The sequence below is a fragment of the Indicator indicator genome, chromosome 20 (genome assembly GCF_027791375.1).
Source record: "Indicator indicator isolate 239-I01 chromosome 20, UM_Iind_1.1, whole genome shotgun sequence".
Taxonomy (NCBI): Eukaryota; Metazoa; Chordata; class Aves; order Piciformes; family Indicatoridae; genus Indicator; species Indicator indicator.
Window position 1 is genome coordinate 16084475 of NC_072029.1, and position 22616 is coordinate 16107090.

At 38.5% G+C, this 22616-nt stretch overlaps 1 protein-coding gene across 4 annotated transcripts; it reads right to left on the reverse strand.

Annotated features, from left to right (window-relative positions):
- Positions 1-1321: 1321 nt before the first annotated feature.
- ACTR3B (actin related protein 3B) lies at positions 1322-22219 on the reverse strand. Of its 4 annotated transcripts, none has more exons than XM_054389990.1 (12): positions 22160-22219; positions 15465-15520; positions 13938-14062; positions 12846-12956; positions 12370-12465; positions 12118-12225; positions 10709-10852; positions 9932-10105; positions 7302-7394; positions 3335-3460; positions 2820-2903; positions 1322-2254 (listed from the first exon to the last, which is right to left on the reverse strand). In XM_054389990.1, exons 1-12 carry the CDS (start codon positions 22201-22203, stop codon positions 2120-2122), a joined length of 1296 nt encoding a protein of 431 aa, XP_054245965.1. In that variant the 5' UTR covers positions 22204-22219; the 3' UTR covers positions 1322-2119. The 4 variants fall into 4 exon arrangements, with proteins under 4 accessions (XP_054245965.1, XP_054245966.1, XP_054245967.1 ...); XM_054389991.1 differs by having other exon boundaries at positions 2127-2258; XM_054389992.1 differs by lacking the exon at positions 3335-3460 and having other exon boundaries at positions 2127-2258.
- Between the last annotated feature and the right edge of the window lie 397 nt (positions 22220-22616).

Here is a 22616-nt window from a genome sequence, read left to right on the forward strand (position 1 = left end):
AATGAATTTTCAACTTTCTGTTCAAAGAACCTTGTGGCTACTCATTAACTACTTGCAAGGTGTCCATAAAAATGCAACTGGGAAGGCAAGCTTCCTTGTCAACAAGCAACAGGACTCAGCAAGACAGAAGGGGATAACAACACATTTGCTTTTGTCCTCTGACACATCTCATCTTGAACTTTTTTTTTTTGCTCAATGACTGTTTTAAACTCACGTGATCTGTGGTGTGGTAGGTAGGTCAGCCTTACAAAAAGCTGAAGTACAGGGACACAGCTTCAGGACATTTGAACATCCTGTATTAGTGCTCTTGCTGTCGATGTGGGGTTTTTATAAAGAGTGAACACAAGTCCATTTCCCCATTTGTTTTCAACACAAGTCTTACTCTTTGAGAGATTTTTTTTCCCAAAAAAAAAAGTGAGTGTCCATGTCTTGTTAGAAGTGTTTAGCAAAAATACCACCTCTTGCTAACCCTAAGATATCTCAGTGCTTGACTAAAGCTGATTGCAGACCACATGTAACTATGCCACATCCCCAGGATTCCCTACTTTGCAGCACCAAGTGAGATTGCCAGTGCTTCAGCCCACACTTGCTCAGTGTACTAAATGTTCAGGGTTCTGCCATACAGTCAAAAACCTAAGCAGCCAGCAGTGCAGTGACAACCTTGAAACATAAAGGGAGACAAGCTGAAATAACACAGAAACAAGCTCAAAGAGTACATTTCACATTAGTTTACCCATTTCTTTCTTAGTGAGAGGACTAAGAGTACAATTCAGTTCTGAGAGTTGAGTTTTAAATTCAAAAGCATTCAGAATGCCAGGCTTGAGTCCTAGAGTCCCGTCCTGTTTAATTTCTAGTTTTTGTTGAACAAGTAATTGCTTGGTCTCAGTACCTCTATGCAAGCTAAAACCAAATTGATATGCCTCACAAAATACTTAATGGGTTACACTGTTACAAAGATCAGATAAAGATCAGCACAGACAGGACAAGTAGGATTTCCTACTCTATGTAAACAAACACTGTGTCCATAACACAAGAATACGTACACATAACAGGGTAGTTGAGCCCTGGAACAGGTTGTCCAGATGTTCAGGAACTTCCATTCAAAGAAACTTGAAACTTGACCAAGCCTGAGCAACCACACTTGACTTGGACTTGAGCTCTACACTGAGGAATTCTGGACCAGAAACCTCCAGAGGTCCCTTCAACTGCAGTGTTACTGTGATTCCATGTACCTTGACATATAAATGGGAAGCTAACCTTGTGACAAAGTGGGAGAAGCACATAAATCAGGACTACCACAAACATTCATAAAGATGTTAACAGCTTTTATTTCACTGGTGCAAGGCCCATGTGTCATCCACCACTCACCAACATCAAAACAAAACATCATCTTTTATAAAACAGTTTCAGAAAACTCCAAACAAAGTAACAGTGGCTATAATAAACTTCATACAATACTGTAAATCACTTAGTTTGTGTCATCCAAACAAGGACAAATCAGCTTCTAGAATACATGGCTTTTTTTTTCCCCAAAAAAAATACCAGCACAACTCCAATACATGCCTCACACCTGGAAATGTGTAACATCACTCCATGACATTGATAGCTGTTCGTGCTTAGAACTAGTCATCAACTCACCCTATCAATATCTTAAAATACAAAATGATGTGAAAAAAATCTACATTTACAAAGTACAGTCCCAATCCTGCAATCGAATCCCTTCGGGCAGGTACCTGCATCCATCCCAGCTCCCCTGAAGGCAATGTGGTATTTAGTGCTCCATTGCTAAAGATTTGATTGCAGAATCAGGGCACAAGTGGGAAAGGTTTAAATCTTTCCTCAAGCAGTAAATCGCTGCCTTATTCTTCTACATTCAGTTTCAGTAGTATTTGCACAACCTCCTAAACCGAGACTTACCTATTTTCAATTACCTCACATTTAGGAAGAAAGAAGGATAGGCTTTAAAGTAGTCAGCAGAGAAATGGCTTTTACTGAAATGACTTGGGGCTGTAAGTTGTGCCTCAGTGCACACTGGTGATCCAAATGCTTCCAAGAGACAACCACATCTTGCTTCAGTATTTACATATCTGCTGCCTTCCTCTGCTTTACATGAGTTTCTTCACCAGCAAGATATCAGAGATCTTGTTTCCATTAGACAAGCATTATGACATGACTCCAAAAACTGGATTATGACGACAAATACTAGGGCCATACTCTTCATAGTCTTTCTTGGTGTGACATACTTGGAAAAACTCTGGCTACGAAAATATAAAACAAATCCCCTCAAAAACATAAGAATATAGCAAGCAGAAAAAAAAATACAACTAATGCCTTAATGTTTGTAGATTGCAGCTTTATGAAGTGGTATTACATTTCTGCAATAGAATAAGACTAGAAATACTAGGATACAAATACAGTTAATCAAGGAAAGTTTGCCTGGACAGAACATTGCTTTTAACCACAGCAACAAGAAATCCCACTCTGGAAACAGGAATTGCTTCTCTCTTGGATTTAACATCATTGATTTGGATCTGATATTCCTGAAGTTCTAACTGCAGGAATAAAGGTACTACATTGCAACTATCATATAAAAGCTACTTCAGAATCATGGCAAATCATGATATCCTTACTCAAGTAAAATTCCCACTTGCCCTGTACAAATTTAACTGAGATAAAAGTTGGGTAAGGATTCTAGAATGTGACATAGTTTAGGATGCCACAATGAAAAGGTTTGAAACTTTGTACTCAGGATCAAATATAGGCAGAAACAATATGGGGGGGGGGGAAGGAAGATCAGAACAATTTTGATCAAGACTTACTGTTGAAGCCAGCATGGAACCACCAAACCAAACTGCATAACGCTGCATGTGATGTGTTATCACTTGAACTTCAACTGGTTTGGGCTAAGGAAAAACAAAAAAAAGCTTATATTTAGTTGATTTACATTTTCTGGCAAGATCCCTAAAAAATGAAAATGCTCAGACCCAGCTATCTTCACATCTCCATTCACATCACTGTCTCACACTTACTACTCAGTCTGCCATGTTCCCTAGGAGATCAGGTCATAAACTCTTCATTATTAGTATGCTGAAGGACACAACAGTTAAATCCCCTTACCTACTGCTAAAATCACATAGCTCTAGAAGGGAAACTGCCCTCAGTGACTGCTCACAGCAGCTCTAAGATTCCTGTCATACATTGCAAGGCTACCAATATGGTTAGTAACACATATATATATAGTATGCATTTCGCCACACTGCATTTCCATCAGTGAGGTGAGAACTCTGAAATTTTCACTACTCATGTAACTAATGCTCTTGAAATTCTCACTTACTTTTATCCGACCACCACTGAGCTCCTCACTAAGTCGCAATCTCGCATCCACTACTCTTTTCAAATCCCTTTGCAGTCGTCGTCCAAAGTCCCTGAACATTGTGGATCCTCCCGACAGGACCACATTCTGTGCAGAAAATAAAAACATATTCTTTAAATCCATCTTCAGCAAGGTCCCCAAAATCCAACATTGCAGAGGCGACTGTTTGGATCTTAACATTGTTAGAAAGCAGACAAGCTACACAGAACACCATAAAAGCATTGCTTAGTTTCCATAGGAGGTCTTTGGTCCCTTACTTTTCTTTTTCAAGTTACTAACAAGGAAAACCTTGTTTGTAACTTGTAAAGTGAGAAGAAAGCTGTCTGTTTGTTCATGAAAAAAAGAATCTCCACACATAAAAGCCATTACAGGAGGAAAAACTCACTTCTTCACAGCTTCAAATTACCTACAGTATAAAAGAGTACATAACAAAGCAGGTGGACTTACAAGAAAAGCACACATCCCCACAACATTACTGAAAGATCTCCCAGAAAAAGAGGACAGAGAGGAAGAAAGGAGCCATACTTAAAGCAGGAGCCAGAAATCACAGATGGTCTTAAAATTAAAGCAGGAGAGAGATTGCCCGTTTGCCTCATACACAAGAGCATTTCTTCCCCTGCCTCAAAGTGACCATGTTGTCTACATGCAAAAACAAAATTGCTAAAGGGGAGGGGAAAAAAAAAAAAAAGAAAGAAGACAACAACCAAAGTGATGAAACAGCAATTAAAAAGATGCCATCAGAAAATATTACCTGGAGGTAATGAAGCAAAGACAGTGAAAGCAGTAATTCCATTCAAAGCAAATTAAAACTTCAAGTATACTCCATACAGTGGACAACACTACCACTAAAAATAGGTTTCAGAATACACCTGAGAATAATTATTTAAATACATCCAAAGCCAACTTTGGGAGCATCTCTTCTTATTCCAGTGTTAGAAGTTAAGACATTACACCTTCCTCGGGTTATGATTATTCGAGTACCTCTACCCTGAAAGAAGCTTAACACTAATACTGGTCAAAGATAACAGAAGCAGTAAGGTGTCCTTGTTGAAAAGATGAGTCATCTCATTACCACATATGTGGACAAGCCAGGTCAAGCAAAATTTTGTCTATAAGTAACCAAGTGACATCAATAACCATTATCAGAGAGCTAACTATACATGTAACGTGGTGTAAGTGCACTCTCAGCTGGACACTTCAGACTTTCCAGCACCAAACAGAAAAAAGCATCCTCTGCTTTCCAACAACACACCCCAATTTCCCTTCCTTCCAAATTAAGAATTGTTTAACATGACACAGCCACACCAGAGACATGTAATGAAAGCAATATATGCCTGTTAATAAAAATTATTGAGTAAAAATTAGAAGGTTCACAAGCTGCAGCCAAGCACTTTCTGAAAAAGTGAATCAATTAAGCTGCAAGTCTGTTAATTTAAACAGGGCAGTATTTGCCAGCATTGTATGAAAAGCATAAGAAATTCTACACATATCAAAGTACAAATGTATTACAAAGAAGTTAAATATATTGTGAGAAACACTGGGTTTTAATGATGAATGAACAAATTTTGTTTCTTTAAAATCATGATTTTCAACATTCATTTAACTATTTGAGTAACAGCAAAAGATCTCAGCAACATTTACATTCATGCTGTTGCACGGAGAACTGCACTCTGACACAAAAGTAACCACAAAACACTGCAGAAGTACTGAGCTACTGTGAAACCAGCCAGCCCAGGTAACGCTGTAAGTTTAATTACAGCTGTGATAGGAATAAAACAGGCTGCTCCTCAGTACCCCTGCACTACACTGATAGTGTTAATCACTCCAGACAGCTGGAACACTTTTCCTTTCCCACACTTTATTATCAGTGCCAATATGATACAGATCTAATGGCCTGAGTCTCTCCAGCCTTACCTCACTCACAAAGCCTCCCTGCTCTGCACTTTGTAATTAATAGCTAAGGTTGTCATTTTGCTGAGGCACAGATAAGAATCCTTTCCAGTCTTTTGCTAAGGACACCTATCATTTCAGAGAGGAAGGGCAGGAATAGGGTGGGTACAGTGAATAAGCTGGGCACCGTCACCAGCAGTATTCCTCCCTGCCGCACACCTGCCCAGCCAGGCACTGCACAGCAGCCTGACGCCACAGAGCAGTCTGCCAGCGCCACCTACACACCACACAGTGCATCGGAAGCTCTTCTCGGAGTATTCACCAGCAATTCAAGCTGGAACTCACCTTGGGGGAATGCTTACCACCCCGTTAGCCTCCTGCACCTCAAATCTCCCAGGCTTTCAGGATGGCTCATTACAAGCTGGGCAGTCAACAGTTTAACCTTTCAAGAGAATTCCGAGTCCAAATCTTACCGGCATCAGCAAGGTCAAGTTCACTATCACCCACAACAGCTGCACACCCAGCTAAAAAGTCATCTTCTCTAAGGAGAAAAGCCAGTATCATCAAAAGGCCATCTCCACACACCTGCACTTCCACTGAAAACCTGGATGATTTATCTACAATAAAGCACCCTGCTTGTCAGTACACTACAGTGCCCACCTGATACAAGGTTTTCAGCACGAGAGGCTAGCTTAAAAGTTTGAGGTCAATGATGTCACATCTTGATCTGTCAGGATTTGAGTCATCAGTATGCAAACACGCCTCGCTAGCATCTTTTAAAGATATCTGACAAAATCTGGTTTCAGGTATCGCTTTTCTTAAATTCTTTCATCCGTGTATTTGTGCAAACACATCACAGAAAAGTTGAAAGAAATCACTTGGAAAGCCAGTGACCCTGCACTTACAGCCTTTCTACTGGGAGAGGGCAGAGACCTCAGAGCTGTCAAAATACTGTTCTCATCTCCTGTTATCACCTAAACTCTGGAAGTATCTGGGGAGAGACTCTGGACGGGGAAAAGTTAAGCAGAGTGTGGAATAAGAGTGACACTTTCTGAACCAACAAAAGATACCATTTCTTCAAATATCAAGCAGTGTTTTAAACTTATGAAAGCCTTTTGACCACCTTTAAAGTTATTATAACTATATTCACTAGGGAACTGCTAAATTCAGCTACTTTTTTTTTTCCATACTAAATGCTAAAATTCATGCCCTGACTGACAAATGTTGGGTCAAATTTCAGAGCATTTTCAGGTTGAAAAGAAGTATTTAAATAGCAACTACTCTTGAAAGCATCCAACACTAGCATCTGTTGTGGCTGTTCCACAGAGATGATGTTTCCCACTGATACAAGCAGAGTATGCATTACTTACATGTTTAGTAGAACCTGAAAGCTGGGAGAAGGGACCCTGTTTTTCTGCACATCATAAATCCTATTATGCTACTGCTGTCTCTAATTTCTCTGCATTTCCATGCTATTAGTTACACTATATATTTACATAAATGTGAGATCAGTGTAAGGACAGGTTGTGGAACAATATTTAAGAATTAAAAGGAAGCTAAGGAATTAGCCAAATAAACAAAATTACACGAACTATACAACATTCTTCCCAAAGAATGCTAGGGTTGATACAAGTCAAGACTATGAAAAAATATAAACGTATTTGAAACTATTGCTTAACAAAGCGTGGGCCAGAGGAGAGTGAGAGGGATGAAACCATCACATAACCCTTAAATTGTGCAAAACAAAGACCTTCATGCACAAGAATTCACATTACAAGTGTCAGATGCAAATAATATCCTTCTGCCTCATCAGTTCTCAGGGATAACACTTATTTGTGCATCAAGTCGCTGTCACAGAAAACCTTCCTTTCAAAAAGGAAGGGCAGAAACAGCACTTTGTTTAACCTGAACTTTTTATCTATTCAAAATTCACATTTCTCATAGTGGGGAAAGTGAAAGCTACATACATGCTACATGATGATGTTGTTGATGTTTAGCCTTTGAATAAATTAAGTTAGTCTTGCCAGAAAGACCATACCTTGTATAATGGACGCCGGACATCAATGGGACAGTTCTGTATAACTTCATCAACTACATCCGAAATGGATTCCATAAAATCAGGATTAGCAAACTAAAATGAAATAGAAGAAATATTAGAATTTGGTTTGAAGAATGGTAGAAGTGAGACTGTGGAGAGATTTTGTAATAGGACTTTTCAAGGGAGCAGGTAGGAAACAGAGGCAGTATTACTCCTACTCACTGGTTATTCTACATTATAACTAACCAACTTCTGTACAAGAGAAATGAGAATTCCTTTTTCTGCTGAGAAATTCAGATTCTCTTCCTTGGTCATAAATTCACTGTTTATAGACTATAGACCTACTATTGAGCTATGGACCTACTATTTTGTATGACATGAGTTTGATGACTTCTGCTAAACAAAACATACTGTTACTTTGCAACACGGTCCTGTCTTTTCCTTTAAGTGAAATCACAAATACCTATGTGCAAATCAGAATGTTCCCCTGTAAAAAGACTTCAAGCCTACTAAAATACTTATGTTAAATTCGCACCAAAAAGTATTTTTTTTCCAAGTGCACAAAATCTCTAACATTCAAAAAGTGCTAATATTCAAAAAGGTTAAATCTCTAATTGAGTCTGGAATGGAAGTTCCCATCAGTAGAAACACCAATACAGCACTGAAGTAAATTTCTGCATTTATAAATACTAGAGAGTCAGAGATGCTAGTTCTAGAAACCTTTAGACCAGTAGTAATTTTCCACTTAAATTTTAACATGAGCTGCAAAAAAGAAGAAAGAACAGGTTTTGCCCTAGGTTTTGCCGTTTCAGAGATTGAATTTTGAGAAATTAAATTAAATACATTATTATAGATACATTATCGTATAACTTTAAAACTTTCCCAAAGGTGTAGAAACTATTTGGGATTTACATCCTAAACAAGATGAAGCATTTAACCAAGTGAATTAAACAGTCAAAACACAACAGCAAAAGAAATTGGCCTGGAGATGAGGAGCCATAAGCTAATTTCCATAGTAAGAGTTAATCATGCAAGAAGCTAAAACATGAAGCCGCATAAAGAGAAGAAGGAAGCAGCACTGCTTCATGTGGACAGTTCTCATCTAAATGAGCTATGGCCTGAAAAATTCTCCCAACTCTCCATAAAGGTATTTATAAAACAGCAAGGCAAAAGGAGCAAATAAAAACGAGAGCTATGGCATCCAAAGCAGAGTATAACATGCTCCCAGAAGAGGGACAAGAGAATTGACAGGTGAAATTGCAGTCTGCTAGCAAATACTGTCTGGTTGGAAAATAGCAAATAAAATACCTCCTTTAAAAAGTGGAGAAATAAACTGGATAACTGCAAACCCCAAAGCCTAACCTTCAAGAGCATTAAAAGACTTCAGAAGAAATTTTGTAAACTGAAACCAGAAAAAGATTACAAGACAGCTTTATCAAAGGCAGCTTTTACCTAGCTAACTTGTACCCTCTGAAGTGAGGAGTTACTGAAGTCCAGCGAGAAATTCTCTTTGGATGCAGTGCATATCATTTAGTTTGTTTTTCTTGTCTAGAAAGTCAGTTCAGGGCTTTTTAATTTTTTTTTCCTCAATACAGAGCCAAGAAACTATCAAGAAATGAAGAAAATGGAAATTAGTCCTTTATCCTGTTCCTAACAGTCTTTGAAGGGACTATGGAAAGAGGAACTATTAAACCAGTGCCTGACATGTGATTCAATGCCTCTGTAAGATCACATGGGTAAACAGCAGGGAGGACACTATTTAGCCTAGATGTTTAACGTTGGCACAAGATCAGGTAACTACAAATTGGCCATAAAGAGATTACAGATGGAATTTAGACAAAAGTGAAAGAATTAAGGTGGGGTTTTTTTAATATAATTCCCACAGAGAAAGGGCAGACAAAAGAAAATTTCAGAGTGAATGTGGATCTTGGTTACATTTTAAAATATTATAGGATTTGGGTGCCTGCAATGAACTCAGTGGAGCTTTCAGGAATGGAGAGGACCTTCTCTGCTATGCTGTGATATATTAAAAACTGAGTCTTTCTTCTTGATATCACAATATCCTGAAGCTCACTTGAACCAAACTATCAAAAACAGACAGACTAGGTATTGCAATGCTTCACAGAATTGTACATGTTACTCATGACCACACCAACGGAGCTTTCAACAGATTTCCCTCAAGGACAAATTTAGCTTCCACGCTTTATAAATTAACTTGGTATCAAAGTCATTGTCCAAGAGTTAAAATACCATCAATGCAATGCAACCATGCAGCTACCAAAAGGATGGCAAACAATCAAACACTCAATATAAAATTGTATCGCTTTAAACCAATGCTGAAAAAAAAGGAAAACCTTTTTTTCTCCATTTCAGATTGTCTTTAAAGAAACATAATAAGACAGCTTACAGGTTACACAGGACATTAGAGAATAAGTATCTGCTGTGCTGACATTGCTCTGTGCTGAAGATACTCGAGATTGGACATTGCTTGCAGTCTGGAGACTTGCTGCAATGGTACCTCCACATGATGGCGCACCAGCACCAAAAATGACAGTGTCTCCCCTCCCCCCACTTTTCACTCACACAGAAAAAGTTAGTCTAAATTATGTATTACTAGTCCCTATTCTTACCTCAGGATGAAAGAAAATTTCAGGTCCAAGGAACCTTTCATAACCCACATCTATAACAAACTTGGTTTTGTTAATTGCATTGATGCCAGTGTACTGCTTGATCCACTTCCGAGGATCTCCATCATACTTGGCAAATTCTTTCACTATGTCAGGGCAAATGTAACAGTATTTCTCCTGGTAAGAAATACCATGCATTAAAAACTGCAAAAAATATTTATTCAATCATTGAACTAAAATATAACACAATCAGGAAACAAAAATATGTGAACTTTCTTCCAGATGGGGCTGCTTAAGAGATATTCTCACAAAAACGACTACTGAAGACTTGCAGGACAATGTGCATGGTCCACTTGTTTCAATAAGATTGCATGCTGTCTCATCTGGATTAGCTTCTCTCAAAATCAAAACATCACAAAACCATTAGGTCTCTGGTAATAAAGAAGTTCAATGGCAAGTTTTCACTACCAGATCAGACACAATCACCCTACTGACACTACACTACATGCATTTATTTTTCATTAAATTAAAAAACAAATTTTAAACAAATCTAAAGCTTGAAATGTTGATTTAATCTGCAGAACACTCCAAACAGTCTAGCATGAAGATTTTCTTCCTTTCTCCTTCCCCCGCACTTGGTATGATAAACCACCAGAAGCTTGAGTAATTACAATTTATTGTCTGTATTTGCATTTTTAAGACAGCCACTGGCAACTTGCTAAAGCCAAAAAATTAGCTTGAAGAGTTTTATTTATTTATTAAGAGATAAAGAAGGTGTACCTTTATGGCTTTTGCTGTCTCCAGAGATTGTTCAGGAGGAATTCCCACCTCCCTTTCCCTTAGGAGCTGTTGAATAAAGTAAGTAATATCTCTACCTGCAATAGGAATATGTTTGATGCAACTTCCAATTACATAGCCTTCTGCCTGTGTAGGAATAGAGTTAAAAAGAATAAATTGGGGGGGAGGAAATCTACTGAGCATTAATTAACAGCAAAACTAATATTCCTTCTTATTATACTTTGTTTTGATTTTAAAAGTAAAATCTTAAAAGTGCTATTAAAATGTGCAACTCACTCCAGTGTGAACATTATGTTTATTTAAAATACCTTGATTACCACATATAAACAGATATCAATTACCTAATAGATACACAAGTGAAAGGCAAAAAGACTTGCACACATTAGAAGACAGTCTGATCACATAGCTCCTTTTAGGCATGATCTGAAAAGCAAACTTAATACAGAATCATAAAATGGTTTTGGTTGGAAGGTAACCAAGCCAATCATATCTTGTCTGAGAATGAAGAAAGTAGTAGGAGAAAGCACACAATTGACTAAAATTCTGAAGAAAAAAAAAAAACAACATTAAGTAGCATCAATAATAAGCACAATAAAAACAAAGAAGTCTATTAGCTGAATTATTTTCAAGATGCATGTACTGAAAAACTGGTTAATGCCAAAATGTAAAATGAATTTAAAGGGAAACCAATTTTCATTCCTAAAATAATTGATCAATTCAATTGATCAATCCAGTTCAAGCATACTGGGTGCTTCAGGAATACTGGAAGTGACATAAACAGATGTCAGTATGCACATATGATTCTGTATTTTTAACATCCTAACATAGTTAAGATGTACGAGATCGACTATGTATACGAACACCCATTTATACAAACTTATAGTTGTTCACACACAAGCAGAGTTCACTAACTCTGTACAATAAAGTACAACAAATGGAGTACACTAAAATCATACAGAAAGCACACATTATCAAGCTATATTAGAAAAATCAAAATGCAGGACATCAAAAAAATTAGGACATTTCTTGTCAGATGTTAGTGGCATGCAGGACACCAAAAACTTTGGCAAGCACTAATACTAGACAGAACTGAGACATCACAGTAATGGAAGACAAGGCTTTACACAGGAACAGCCTTTAATAGATAGCCTAACAAATCCTCACTGTGACCTTCCTATAGTCTGCAAGCTAAATTGATTGTATAAGTTCACATAATAAAAGACATACTCTTCAAAACAATCATAAGAGAAGAAAAAAAATCCCAATCAAGCAACACTACAACAAATTTTAAAATTAAGCTTCTTTTGACGTTTCTTATTTAAAGTCGTAATTAAACAAACCCTGTATTTATCCAAACCACAGATAATTTCAAGTTGCACCCTGCTACATACCACAGGAATTACATGGGTCACTCCATCACCACTATCAATGACAATTCCAGTCAAGGTACGTTCCCCAACCTGCCGTGACGTCCAAGAGGCAGCTAAGGCTAATACCGCCTACATGAGAAAGAGATTATATTTAGAAGCAGGCAGAGTGTGCTCATTTACAATCTCAGAAAAATCTGTTTCAAACATATCAGATGCGTGCACACAGAAAACTGTACATACTATAGCTATACTGTACTTTAGAAATATGTTCACCTGAACAGCAATGTAAAGTCCTGGTATGTTAAAGGACTCAAACATGATTTCTGCAAGATACTCTCTGTTCTCTGGTGTGTTCAATGGAGGCTCTGTCTGAAAAAAAAAGAATAAAGTATTTTTGAAAAAGCAGCTCAGTAGAGTCCTAACAGTTCATGCACTGATTGTTTGGTACAGCAATCATTTAAAATTCTTACTGCACTCAAAACAGAAAATTTCAAATACAATTTAAACAAAGTGATTGAAGCTTTTCAAAACTAAAATCCTTTCTACAGTAGCCTGCATTGCAAAATGAAGAGAATTTAGTTAGAATGCAGCTTTCCAAATTACTTTCCTCCTCCTGCTCCTCCCACCTCAGCTGCTGAAAAAATAAAAGATACATAGAAACAAAAAACCTCCAATGGTGCTACTCCCGATTAAAACATTATTTAGTTCTCTTATAAAATATTATAAAAACATTTTTCTCCTTAACTCACCATTAAAAAATAGTGATCTTCAGGTTCAGCTCGCAGGTATTTAAAAATGACCTGCTCCATGAATCTCTCCATGAGGTCCCAGTCTTCAACAATACCATGTCGTATAGGCCACTGAAACAAGAAAATTTGTCAATGCTCTAGAGTAAAAAATTATGAACAAACCCAGAAATAGGAACAAGCCTAAGTCCTCAACCTCTTACATCTTCTGCAAGAATGAAAATGCTTCATCACATGGTTATCTTACTAAACCCACTATCCTAATTTTAATTTAGAAGCACTATTTCCAGTTATTTCCCACTCCCAAATACTTCAAATTGTGATCCTGCCTTTTAGGATTAGAAGGCAGAAACCAGACTCTATTCCTAAAAGTACTACTGCTCTGTTGCAGCACTGTGTTTTAATCTCTCTTTGTATAAATTGTATCATTTATAAAGCTGAGAATCATACTTGGCTTCAACATGGCTTTCAATCTAGAAAAAGAAATAAAGACCCTACAGGCTACTCATTTTTCAAGGAAAATTCTGGCAGGGATGTGTTTACATTTTGTTCAATGTTAAGAGCACAGCTGACATTTAAGTAACACAGTAGGATGTATAAAAATGCTTTTTTCCACATAATTCATAAGCTGGTAACATTCTGCAAGTACAAGAAGTCCTCTACTAGGGTATGGAAAATATGATTCACAAAAACGCAGTGTCAAAGACAGCCCTCCACAAAACAATTGTGACATTCCCTGTAGCAAAAGTATCTAAGACATTCCCCAGTTCATAATGTTAAGAGGATACACTTTTAGCAAGAATTTAAATATTCAGTGCTTATGACAATTTTACTAGCTAATAATTTGAAAAACTGAGCAGCTGGACTGTATCAATGGATATTTAGGTAAGGGTTTAAGCACAAATCACACAGGACAACACTAGCAAAACAGACACTTAAGGTAAAGCCATGAACAAAACCATGAAGTTTCTTAAAGGTAACAAAAATACCTCACAAAGAGTCAATGTGGTTTTTTAATTACTACTAAAAAGTCCCAGAACAGTATATAATAAAAATGTGAAACTTTAGAAAGTTTCCCATATATTTCATGCTTACCTTTGTAGCATAGGTAGGTTTATCTATGGCTTCATCTCCTATGAAAAAATCCAGATCATCAACACCTTTCATCACCCTCCTCTGAGCCTGGTCACCTACTTTGGCTGATTCTCGGATGGCAATACCTTAATATAAAGACCAGAGATATCAAAACAAAATTCAAACAGCTAAATACCAAGTAATTAATATTTATTTGTTTAAGGATTCTACAGCAGTCACTAAACCTGTGCAAGTGCAGCATTCCGTTGGAGATCCTCTTTAAAGCCAGTAAGCAACGTGATTTTCTGAGTTTCAACTCCAGAATTCAGAGAAAGAGCACAGGCAAAAGAAATCAACTATGTATTTCAGAAGAAAGTATTGGAGTCATTATCCCAGTTGGTGAGAAGGAGGAAGGACAGAAATCAATTTGCAGTGCTACAGAGAAATCTTAGAACTTAAGCTTCCCATTAGCAGACTGCAACTACCACTAAAATTACTAAATGATGGCTGCTACAGGCAAGAAGATGAGACAGCAAGAAAAAACAAATTTAGGGCAAGCTATAAATAAAAATGGAATAAAAGTACTCTTAAAATGTAACCTTACTTATATACAGTTTTCTTTTAATAGGTCATAATCAGGATCTGAATAACACAGTAGAAAACACAGAGCAGACAGCCATCACCCATAAATGCACCAATATTACCAGCACCAAAAATTACTGACAAGCAAACAATTATTTTGGAAACAATCTAAGCCCCAACAAGTTTATGGTTTTATGAACCAGGATTTATAAGAAATTCACAGGAAACTCGTTCTATCCCACTTCAACAGAACACAAACCTTTACCAATGCCATTACAGGCATAAATATGCAGTCAGTGCTACTATTTTTTTAGTTAGATAGATATAGCATTTGAGAGAGTCTTAAGACAACAATTACAACAGGAACACCAGAAAGGTGTAACATTTTAAACAAGTTTTTGCACACACAAACGAAAGAGTAAATCTGCTCAATAAAAGCCTGTTGAATAGGCAAAAGCATTTTAATTGGTAAACACACACCCAAAAAGAACATTTTCTATTAGGAACAACTTTTTGAATATTAAACTGTCTACAGTCCCAGACAATGTAAATAAGGCAGACACCATCTGCACCTTAGTTAGTACTTAATTTGATTGGAAGCCCTCCCCAGATTATCCAGGTAGTAACCATGGTGTCAGGTAGACAGGAGGTAAATTGCACTCTGCCTACTCAAGAGTCCTGGCGTAAAAATAATGGAGATAAAAAGCAAATTGAACTGGAGCTCTCTTCATCTTTGTCATGGCAACCAAAAGCTGATTTAATGAGCAACAGTCCTAGCTAACTGCAAACAAGGAGTTCTGTTTAGCTACACTCTAGACAAAGATGATAATGCAATGAATACCACTTCCCAGATGGACAAGAGACTATGAAGTCTGAGCCGAAAGTTTGGAAGCACATCATTTACTCAGGGAAACACTCAGTGATAGCAGTGCATATTAGAAGTTGGAGGGACAAAAAATTACTCACATGATGGGATAATGAACTGAGGTTCTGTATTTCCTGCATAGCCAAGTTTTGTATACCTAGAAAAAAGACAAAAAACACTTTCAATTTTAAAGTGGAAACCAAACAATCACATACCACATCTACATTTTTGGGTTATGCTTTCAGGTGCCAACCTGCTGAGAAGAAAACTCAGAAGCAGTAAATATTTTAGGTGTTAATTATTTTCTAGACACATTCAGCTTACAAATTTTGTTTGTGGGGTATTTTGGTTTGGTATGTTTGTTTGGGTTTGGTGGTGGTTTGGGGGGGTTTGTTGTTGTTTGTTTTGTTTTGTTTTTCAAAGTATCAAATCTGAAAACTCAGCTCTTACTTTCTGTTCTTGGTCTTTGCAAATATTAGCCTGTTCTCAATATTTGCAAACAATATTATCCCATCACTAAAGAAGTGGGTTGCTTCCTCATTAACAGCTTAAACACTAAGTCCCCCCTTTATGGACTACTTGGCATAAAAAAAAAAACAACATTAAAAGTCAGTTTGCTTAGATAAAGGCATTAAATCAAAACTGAATTAGCAGTGACCTTGGAATTTAAATGTTATATTTTCAGTATCTCTTCAAAGCCATAGCTTCAATAGGTTTCAAATAATAGTTAAAAAAACCTCTTTTCCCCAAGGCTAAAAGACAAAGACTATGGTTGGGGTGCCAGAGTTTATTGTATTTTTAATCATCATTAGATGGGCATATGTTTTCAGTCCAATCCAAAATGCTTACGGCAAACTTCCTGTGGCTCTCAAAAAATATAATCAAGACATTAGACTCATTTGTAAAGAATGGAATTACTAGAAAGAATTCTTTTTATGATGATTATTTTATAGCTTCTTCACATTTTCGAATAAGACCTACCTAGGGAACATTGTTGAAGTGTAACAAGCTGTAACACTGCGATTTAAGACACATTACAGGGTATTTCCTCTTTGTTTCTTTCTCTGAAATGAGTTTTGGTCAAATGCACAGTGAGGACCAAGGGAAATGTTCTTGGATTCAAAACACCAAATTGTAAGACTTAGAAATGGCAACCCAGCAGAAACCCCAGGAAAACAGCCCTCCAAGCCTCAGTAACAAAACTCAGAGTGAATACAATACTAAGCATGTAGATCTGTATATGTATTTTCTATACAATATTTGTGTGTGTGTGCATATATAAAAATTAGGGTTCCTGCAGTATAACCAAAGCTCATTTCTTAAACTAAACTCCAGATGAGAGGTGAGTTTTTCCTGCCCTGCATGCATGCTAAACTTACACCCACTCACTGTACTAAAGCCCTTCCAAAAGTCACCTTGGGCTATCAACTTTACCTTCCTTTTCAGATGCCCCTACCAGAATAGCTTATAGAGTTACCAAAAGCCAGGCTCAATACTCTACCATTTTTTTTTCACTAGCTTAATTAACCCCACTCAAAACTATGCAATAAGCTTATTTCTCAGCATAAGTGAAAAAGATTTCTCTTCAAAGATCACACCTCACAGAAAATTTTGTTTGCATGCTATTAATCCATGAAGGAGGAATACCATAACTACAAGAATAAATTCACTACTCAACATTGACGTAAAGAAGTGGGGAAAAAATACTCTTAACAAAATATAAGTCTATTGAGGATCAAAAAAGAGACAGACTTGAGTAAGTGGCTGCATCTCAGGTATTTTGACAAAACCAAATGGAAGACATCAAACTACTCTCAAAGCCATTGAGAAAGAGAAGGAACAGAGATGATGCAGTTGTGCTGGCCTTTCTTACCCAGTGGTCTATTCACTCACATGACAGACTTGGTCCCAGATTTTTCTTCTGCCCAGCAGGACCTGAACACATTCCACCTTCCAGAGCCATACTCAAGAGTACATTAAAGTGTTTGGGTGACCCACTTCCAGAACCTCCGACAGAGATTGCTCCCTTTTATACAAGGTATTTAAATATTTATTGACCTGAAAGGCTCTGAACTTAAAACAGTTAGAGAGGTTACCTGGTCTTCAGTCCCTTCTTCAATGAATATTTAAGCATCTAAAACATGCTTTGCTTTCTCCTGGGTTACAGCCTAGCAGACTAATGGTAATGCAACGCCTTGTGATCTGTAAATTACAGAGATGGCTGTAGGGAATGTGTAGATCACCAGTATTCCAACTTAATTTCATTAAAAATAGCAGATTTGTTGCCAGTGAGACAGGAATGTACTGGAAACTTTCCAAAATATAAAATACTGGAGGCTGCATTAAAGATTAGTAGAAGACTCATCCAATAGACTAAAGCTATTGTTGTGTGCAAGGTGATTTGGAGGGACTACTCGTTTTTTAAAAAGCATTGGAAATTATATATTGTTGAAACAAGTGGTCTCCTACACACTCTTTTTCACAGGTGATTAGTTAGTGCATTAATCAGTTTCACTATCTTGTGCATGAGGAATGGTCCTCCTAACCTTGATCCCCTCTGATGTCATACAGAAAAACTTGTATAGAAAAATGACTGGAAGATGCAAACGGACCAAGCTGGGGAGCAGATGCTGTCTCTTCAGCCACTTTAAAAAGCAGAGATGTATTTTGGAAAACTCTTACCAAAGCATCAGAGCAACATAATTTAGGCATGTAAAATCACAAACTCAGGCAGTTGCTTTGCCCATCTGAAAAAACAAGCCATCAGTTTTTAGTCTGGACAAAAGACCAAAGCTCATTTGTGAAGACTGTAGCATTTCCCCGCTCTCTATCAGTTTTTGGTCCAGATCGTTAAAATGACGTGTTACATCCAAGAGAAAAAATAAAAATAAAAATATTTTTAAAGCTCTAAAAAGATATGAAGTGACTGAAAAGAGTAAAATACTTTGTTAAAGTCTTGTACAAAAGAAAAAAAAAAAACTCTGTCAAGAGAACACTGACAGCTGAGACACTCAATAACTAGCAGTCATTACTGCCAGAACACCTGTGATGCTCTGCTGCCATAAACAGACTCTACCATCATTATTACAAATATGCCTGAGAAACTCTCCACACAAGGTCTTCATAAAGACATGGAAAGGCATTTTTTAAATGAAGGAGGATGTGATGAACAAATGGGAATAAAGAAAGACGGGATGAAGGAGGAAGTATCAAACAGAAAAACAAAAAAACTATAATGCCTGCACAACTCACCCAAAAGCACCAACAGCCACTATAGGAATAAAACAAATATTGGACCCATTACTTTTATGAGTCTAGCACTTTACAGGACTGAAGCCTGTGATTATAAACAACAATTAATTAATCCAGGATCTTTAGACCCAGAAGAGCAATTACAGTAATGTCTCCTAGGAAGTCTCACATGTACAAAGCAGAGGTAATACTTGGCTAAAGCAACTCATTTTGCATCAGAAATACAGTAAGAGGAAGGGAATTTAACATGTTCTGAGGTTCCAGTTCAGCAACAATAGCTCTGAAAGAATAAACACCACCCTAAGCTTCAAGCTTTAAGGTAAGTCCATCTCACTTCTCCCAAAAATCAAGTACACCTCTAAGCTCATCAGTAAGACTTCGAACTAACTTTTCTTTACTAAAAGAAATTTTAGAGAAAAATGTCTTTCTTATTGAAATTTTATTTTACTAAAAGAAAAATTATTTCAATAAAATGCACCCAAAATAGAAGTACTCAGCACCTGCAAATATACACACTAAAAGAGAAGTATTTTAAGACACCTTTGTTTCACACACCCACCCACTAGCATTCTGATGTCCCACGGCTAAATGTCCATTAATAGAACTAGTTATGAACTTTAAAGCTACATAAAACAGCGACACCAAAAAGACCCTGTAGCCCTAAGAAACTAAAAATAGCATGCCCTTCTCCACAAAAAGACTCAGAGCAATGTGTAAACTGATCACTTGGAAAATCTCACGCACAGAAAATGAAGATGTAGTGCATAAAAACTAAAGTAGGGTACAAGGAACAAAATGGAAGTAATTATGGCTTTCTGCAGAATCTGCAAATTTGTTTATGATAAAGTTCAAGCCATCTATCCAACAGAAAAAGGCAACATTATCCTGTCCTATGACTATATGCTCCTCCCTCGAAGGTCTGTACTTATTTTCTATACACCTGTTGTTGCTTTTTTTTGAGATATTCCAGCATTTCACAGGACTGATGTCTACAGCTGCAAACAAAAGTAAACTAAACCAGGCTCCTTACACACAACAACAGGCTTTTCACAAACTTCTTAAATCTCCTTACACAAAAAGAAGAGGGATTAGTGCCTGGATAAAGCACTTCATTCAGTACCAGAAATGTAAGCAGAAAAGCGTATTTTATATACATAATGCTGCACAGTGCACGCCTGCATATACCTTTTCCTTTCTGCTATGCTCTTCCAAGTTTTTCATCTGAAAGCCGTTGAATGAATAATTTGAATTAATTGTTTGAAGTTTGTAATCCAAAGTAGTTTCATCCTAACAATAAGAAGGTTTTCAGCCCACGCAGTGGAAAATTCCAGAGACTGCATATCAATGAGTCAAGCTACTTCTGGCTGCTTCGGTTCAAACTTATTTCTTCTGGACTTCTGCAAGGTAACTTATATTGTATTCAGTAATCTCATGGTTGAAAAGTTCCCACATTTGAGTGCCTGGCAGTGAAGTAAAAGAAGTCTCATCAGCAGAGGTAACATGTTGTCTTATATGAACCACAATCATTTGGAGGTATGGAAATGCAAATTCACATCTTTCAAGATAATTTGAACTCTTCCTGAAATGAATTGATATACGCACACACACCCCGCCCCTCAACTCCGTCAGTTTGACCCATGTAAGAACTAGACTTGAAAATTCTACTTTGGTCATTATTTCTCTGAAAGGACACAATAAGCCTGCCTTTGTTTTTATTTATTGTGTACAATTGTTGGTCAGGAAGTCCTACTGCTAGTGCAATATTAGAATCACTCCACAAACTAAGAGCAAAGGAGGTCTCCTGCAAAAGACGGACATCGCATTTAAGGCATTTTCTAGATTTCATAATTTATACCTTAGCCTTTTAAAAGGATCCACCTAGACCTGCCATTTCTCTCCTTGAAAAACTCTTCTATATCGCTGTAACACCAACAATTCTGTGGAGAACAGATATTTAAAATATCTTCAAGCAAATACATAGAAGGAACCTGGGAAACTACCAAGGAGTATCTAATGCACAAGAAGAATCACACACACAAGATGGAACTCAAGTCTCTATTCCAGTCCCAAAGTTTCAAGCTGTGGATTCAAGTATTCCCCACCCAGGGGACAGAGCTGATTTCTGGTAATACAAGGTATAAACACAAACAACATAAGGGATTTCTGAAAGTTTTGTGAGTTTAATACAGATGTATTTCAAAATATGAAACACTTTTTCAGACCACCAGTGTAACACCACATCATTGGAAAGGGCTTCCTCTAGTTATACAGGGGGTTGCGTTTCTTGGTTGATAGGTTTGATTTGGTTTTGCTTGGTTTTTTTAAGATGGCTCACTTTGGGAAGTTTTGAAGGTAACTTCTCAAGCATTAAAGTAACTCAACTATTGCTGCACATTCCTCGCAGAGGAAACCTCTATCATTGCAATAGATTTGTGCAATCACTGACACTAAAGCAGAGCCTGACAAGAAGTTACTAGCTGAATAGTTTACTCAAGGACCAGTGTCTCCTCTCCTCTGAGCTGTCCGTAACTACTGGGCCAAAGGCAAGATATTAGCAAACGCACAGCACATACTCAGCATCACCTTCATTACAGCTCCTTCTGACGCTTCCTACTCCTGAGGCACAGCAGAATTGGTCTACAGGATGATGAATGTCCCTTCTCTAGCCAGGTTCTCTTAGGTTCCTAAAATGCCTTCTGAGCATAGTCTCTGCAATTTAGATTCATTTTAGTCTGCAAAGATTTGAGTTCCAAAACGTGTGGTTTGGCTAAACATAGGACAAGCCCCACAAAGGTGAAGAATGGATAATCTAATAAGTAAGAAATGCCAATAGTGTGAGTCAGTTAGCTCCTACCCCATTACTGGCTGAAGGTGATACCTGGAAAACTTCAAGATGCACATGCTGTCCAGAGTCACAGCCAAAGTGCAATCCAGCAATGCCTCTGTGCATGCAAGGGGACACCAGCAAGCACACCTCACCTGCTTCTGGACTACTATCATAGCCCGTTTGTAGCTGCCAGCAACAGCACATGTGGCGTCTCTCTCCTGCCAGTCATTTAAAATAAGTCATCCCCAATTCTAGAATTTTAATCACGCAATAGTTTTAACCCGAAGACCACGAGAAAAAACGGACCCAAGAAGAGAAAAGTATACACAAAAATAACATCCCCAGGGGCACACGACCTGCCCGGGGCACACGGCCGGGACGCAGCAGGACTGTCCAACTTCGAGCTCCCAGCGGGGAGCAAGAGCAAGAGGAGACTGAGGAGAGTACCCTGCAGAGGGCAGTGGGCTGCAGCAGCCGCCTCAGTGACAGAGAGCCCTAAAGGGTCGAAAGAGAGACTCTCCGTCCCAGGGGTGACAGGCCGAGAGGGGACCGAGCCACACGCCAGGGGCAGAGACCAGTGACAGGAGAAAGAACTCCCCCCGTTGGCCCCTTGCCAGCGGCGAGGAGCAGCTGTGGGGCGCCAGCACGGCGGAGACAACCCCTCGGCTCCCGAGAATGAGGACTGGCAGCACTGGTCCCTCTCCTCCCCGCACTCACCCGGTGCCTCCGTCTATCACGCAGGGGGGCAGGTAGCTCGCCATGCTGGGGAGCCGGCAATGCAGGCCCTACGCCAGCATCCAGGCCGCCGCCGGCTCCCCCGGCCCGGCCCGGCCCGGCGCGGCCTCAGTGCATCGGCGGCGGAGCGGCGGCCGGCACCATGCAGCCGCCTGTCAGCGCCGCCCATAGGGCGCACGCGCCGCACGCCGCCGCCACGTGACGCGACCTCTGCCGCTGCCCGCCCCCGGCGGGCGCCATCTTGGGTCAGATAGTAGGTTGCAGTGGAGAGAAGTGGAGAAGTTTGTGAGAAGTGACGCATATCAGTGGGGTGGTTCCCTTGTGGTGGGCTTGGTGGTGTATTCGCCTTGCTTCTGAGGGCAGGTCTTTAATCCAGGCCAGGAGCCAGCCTGTCATCCAGGGCCAGTGAGGACACACTGGCCCAGATGCATTTCATCAG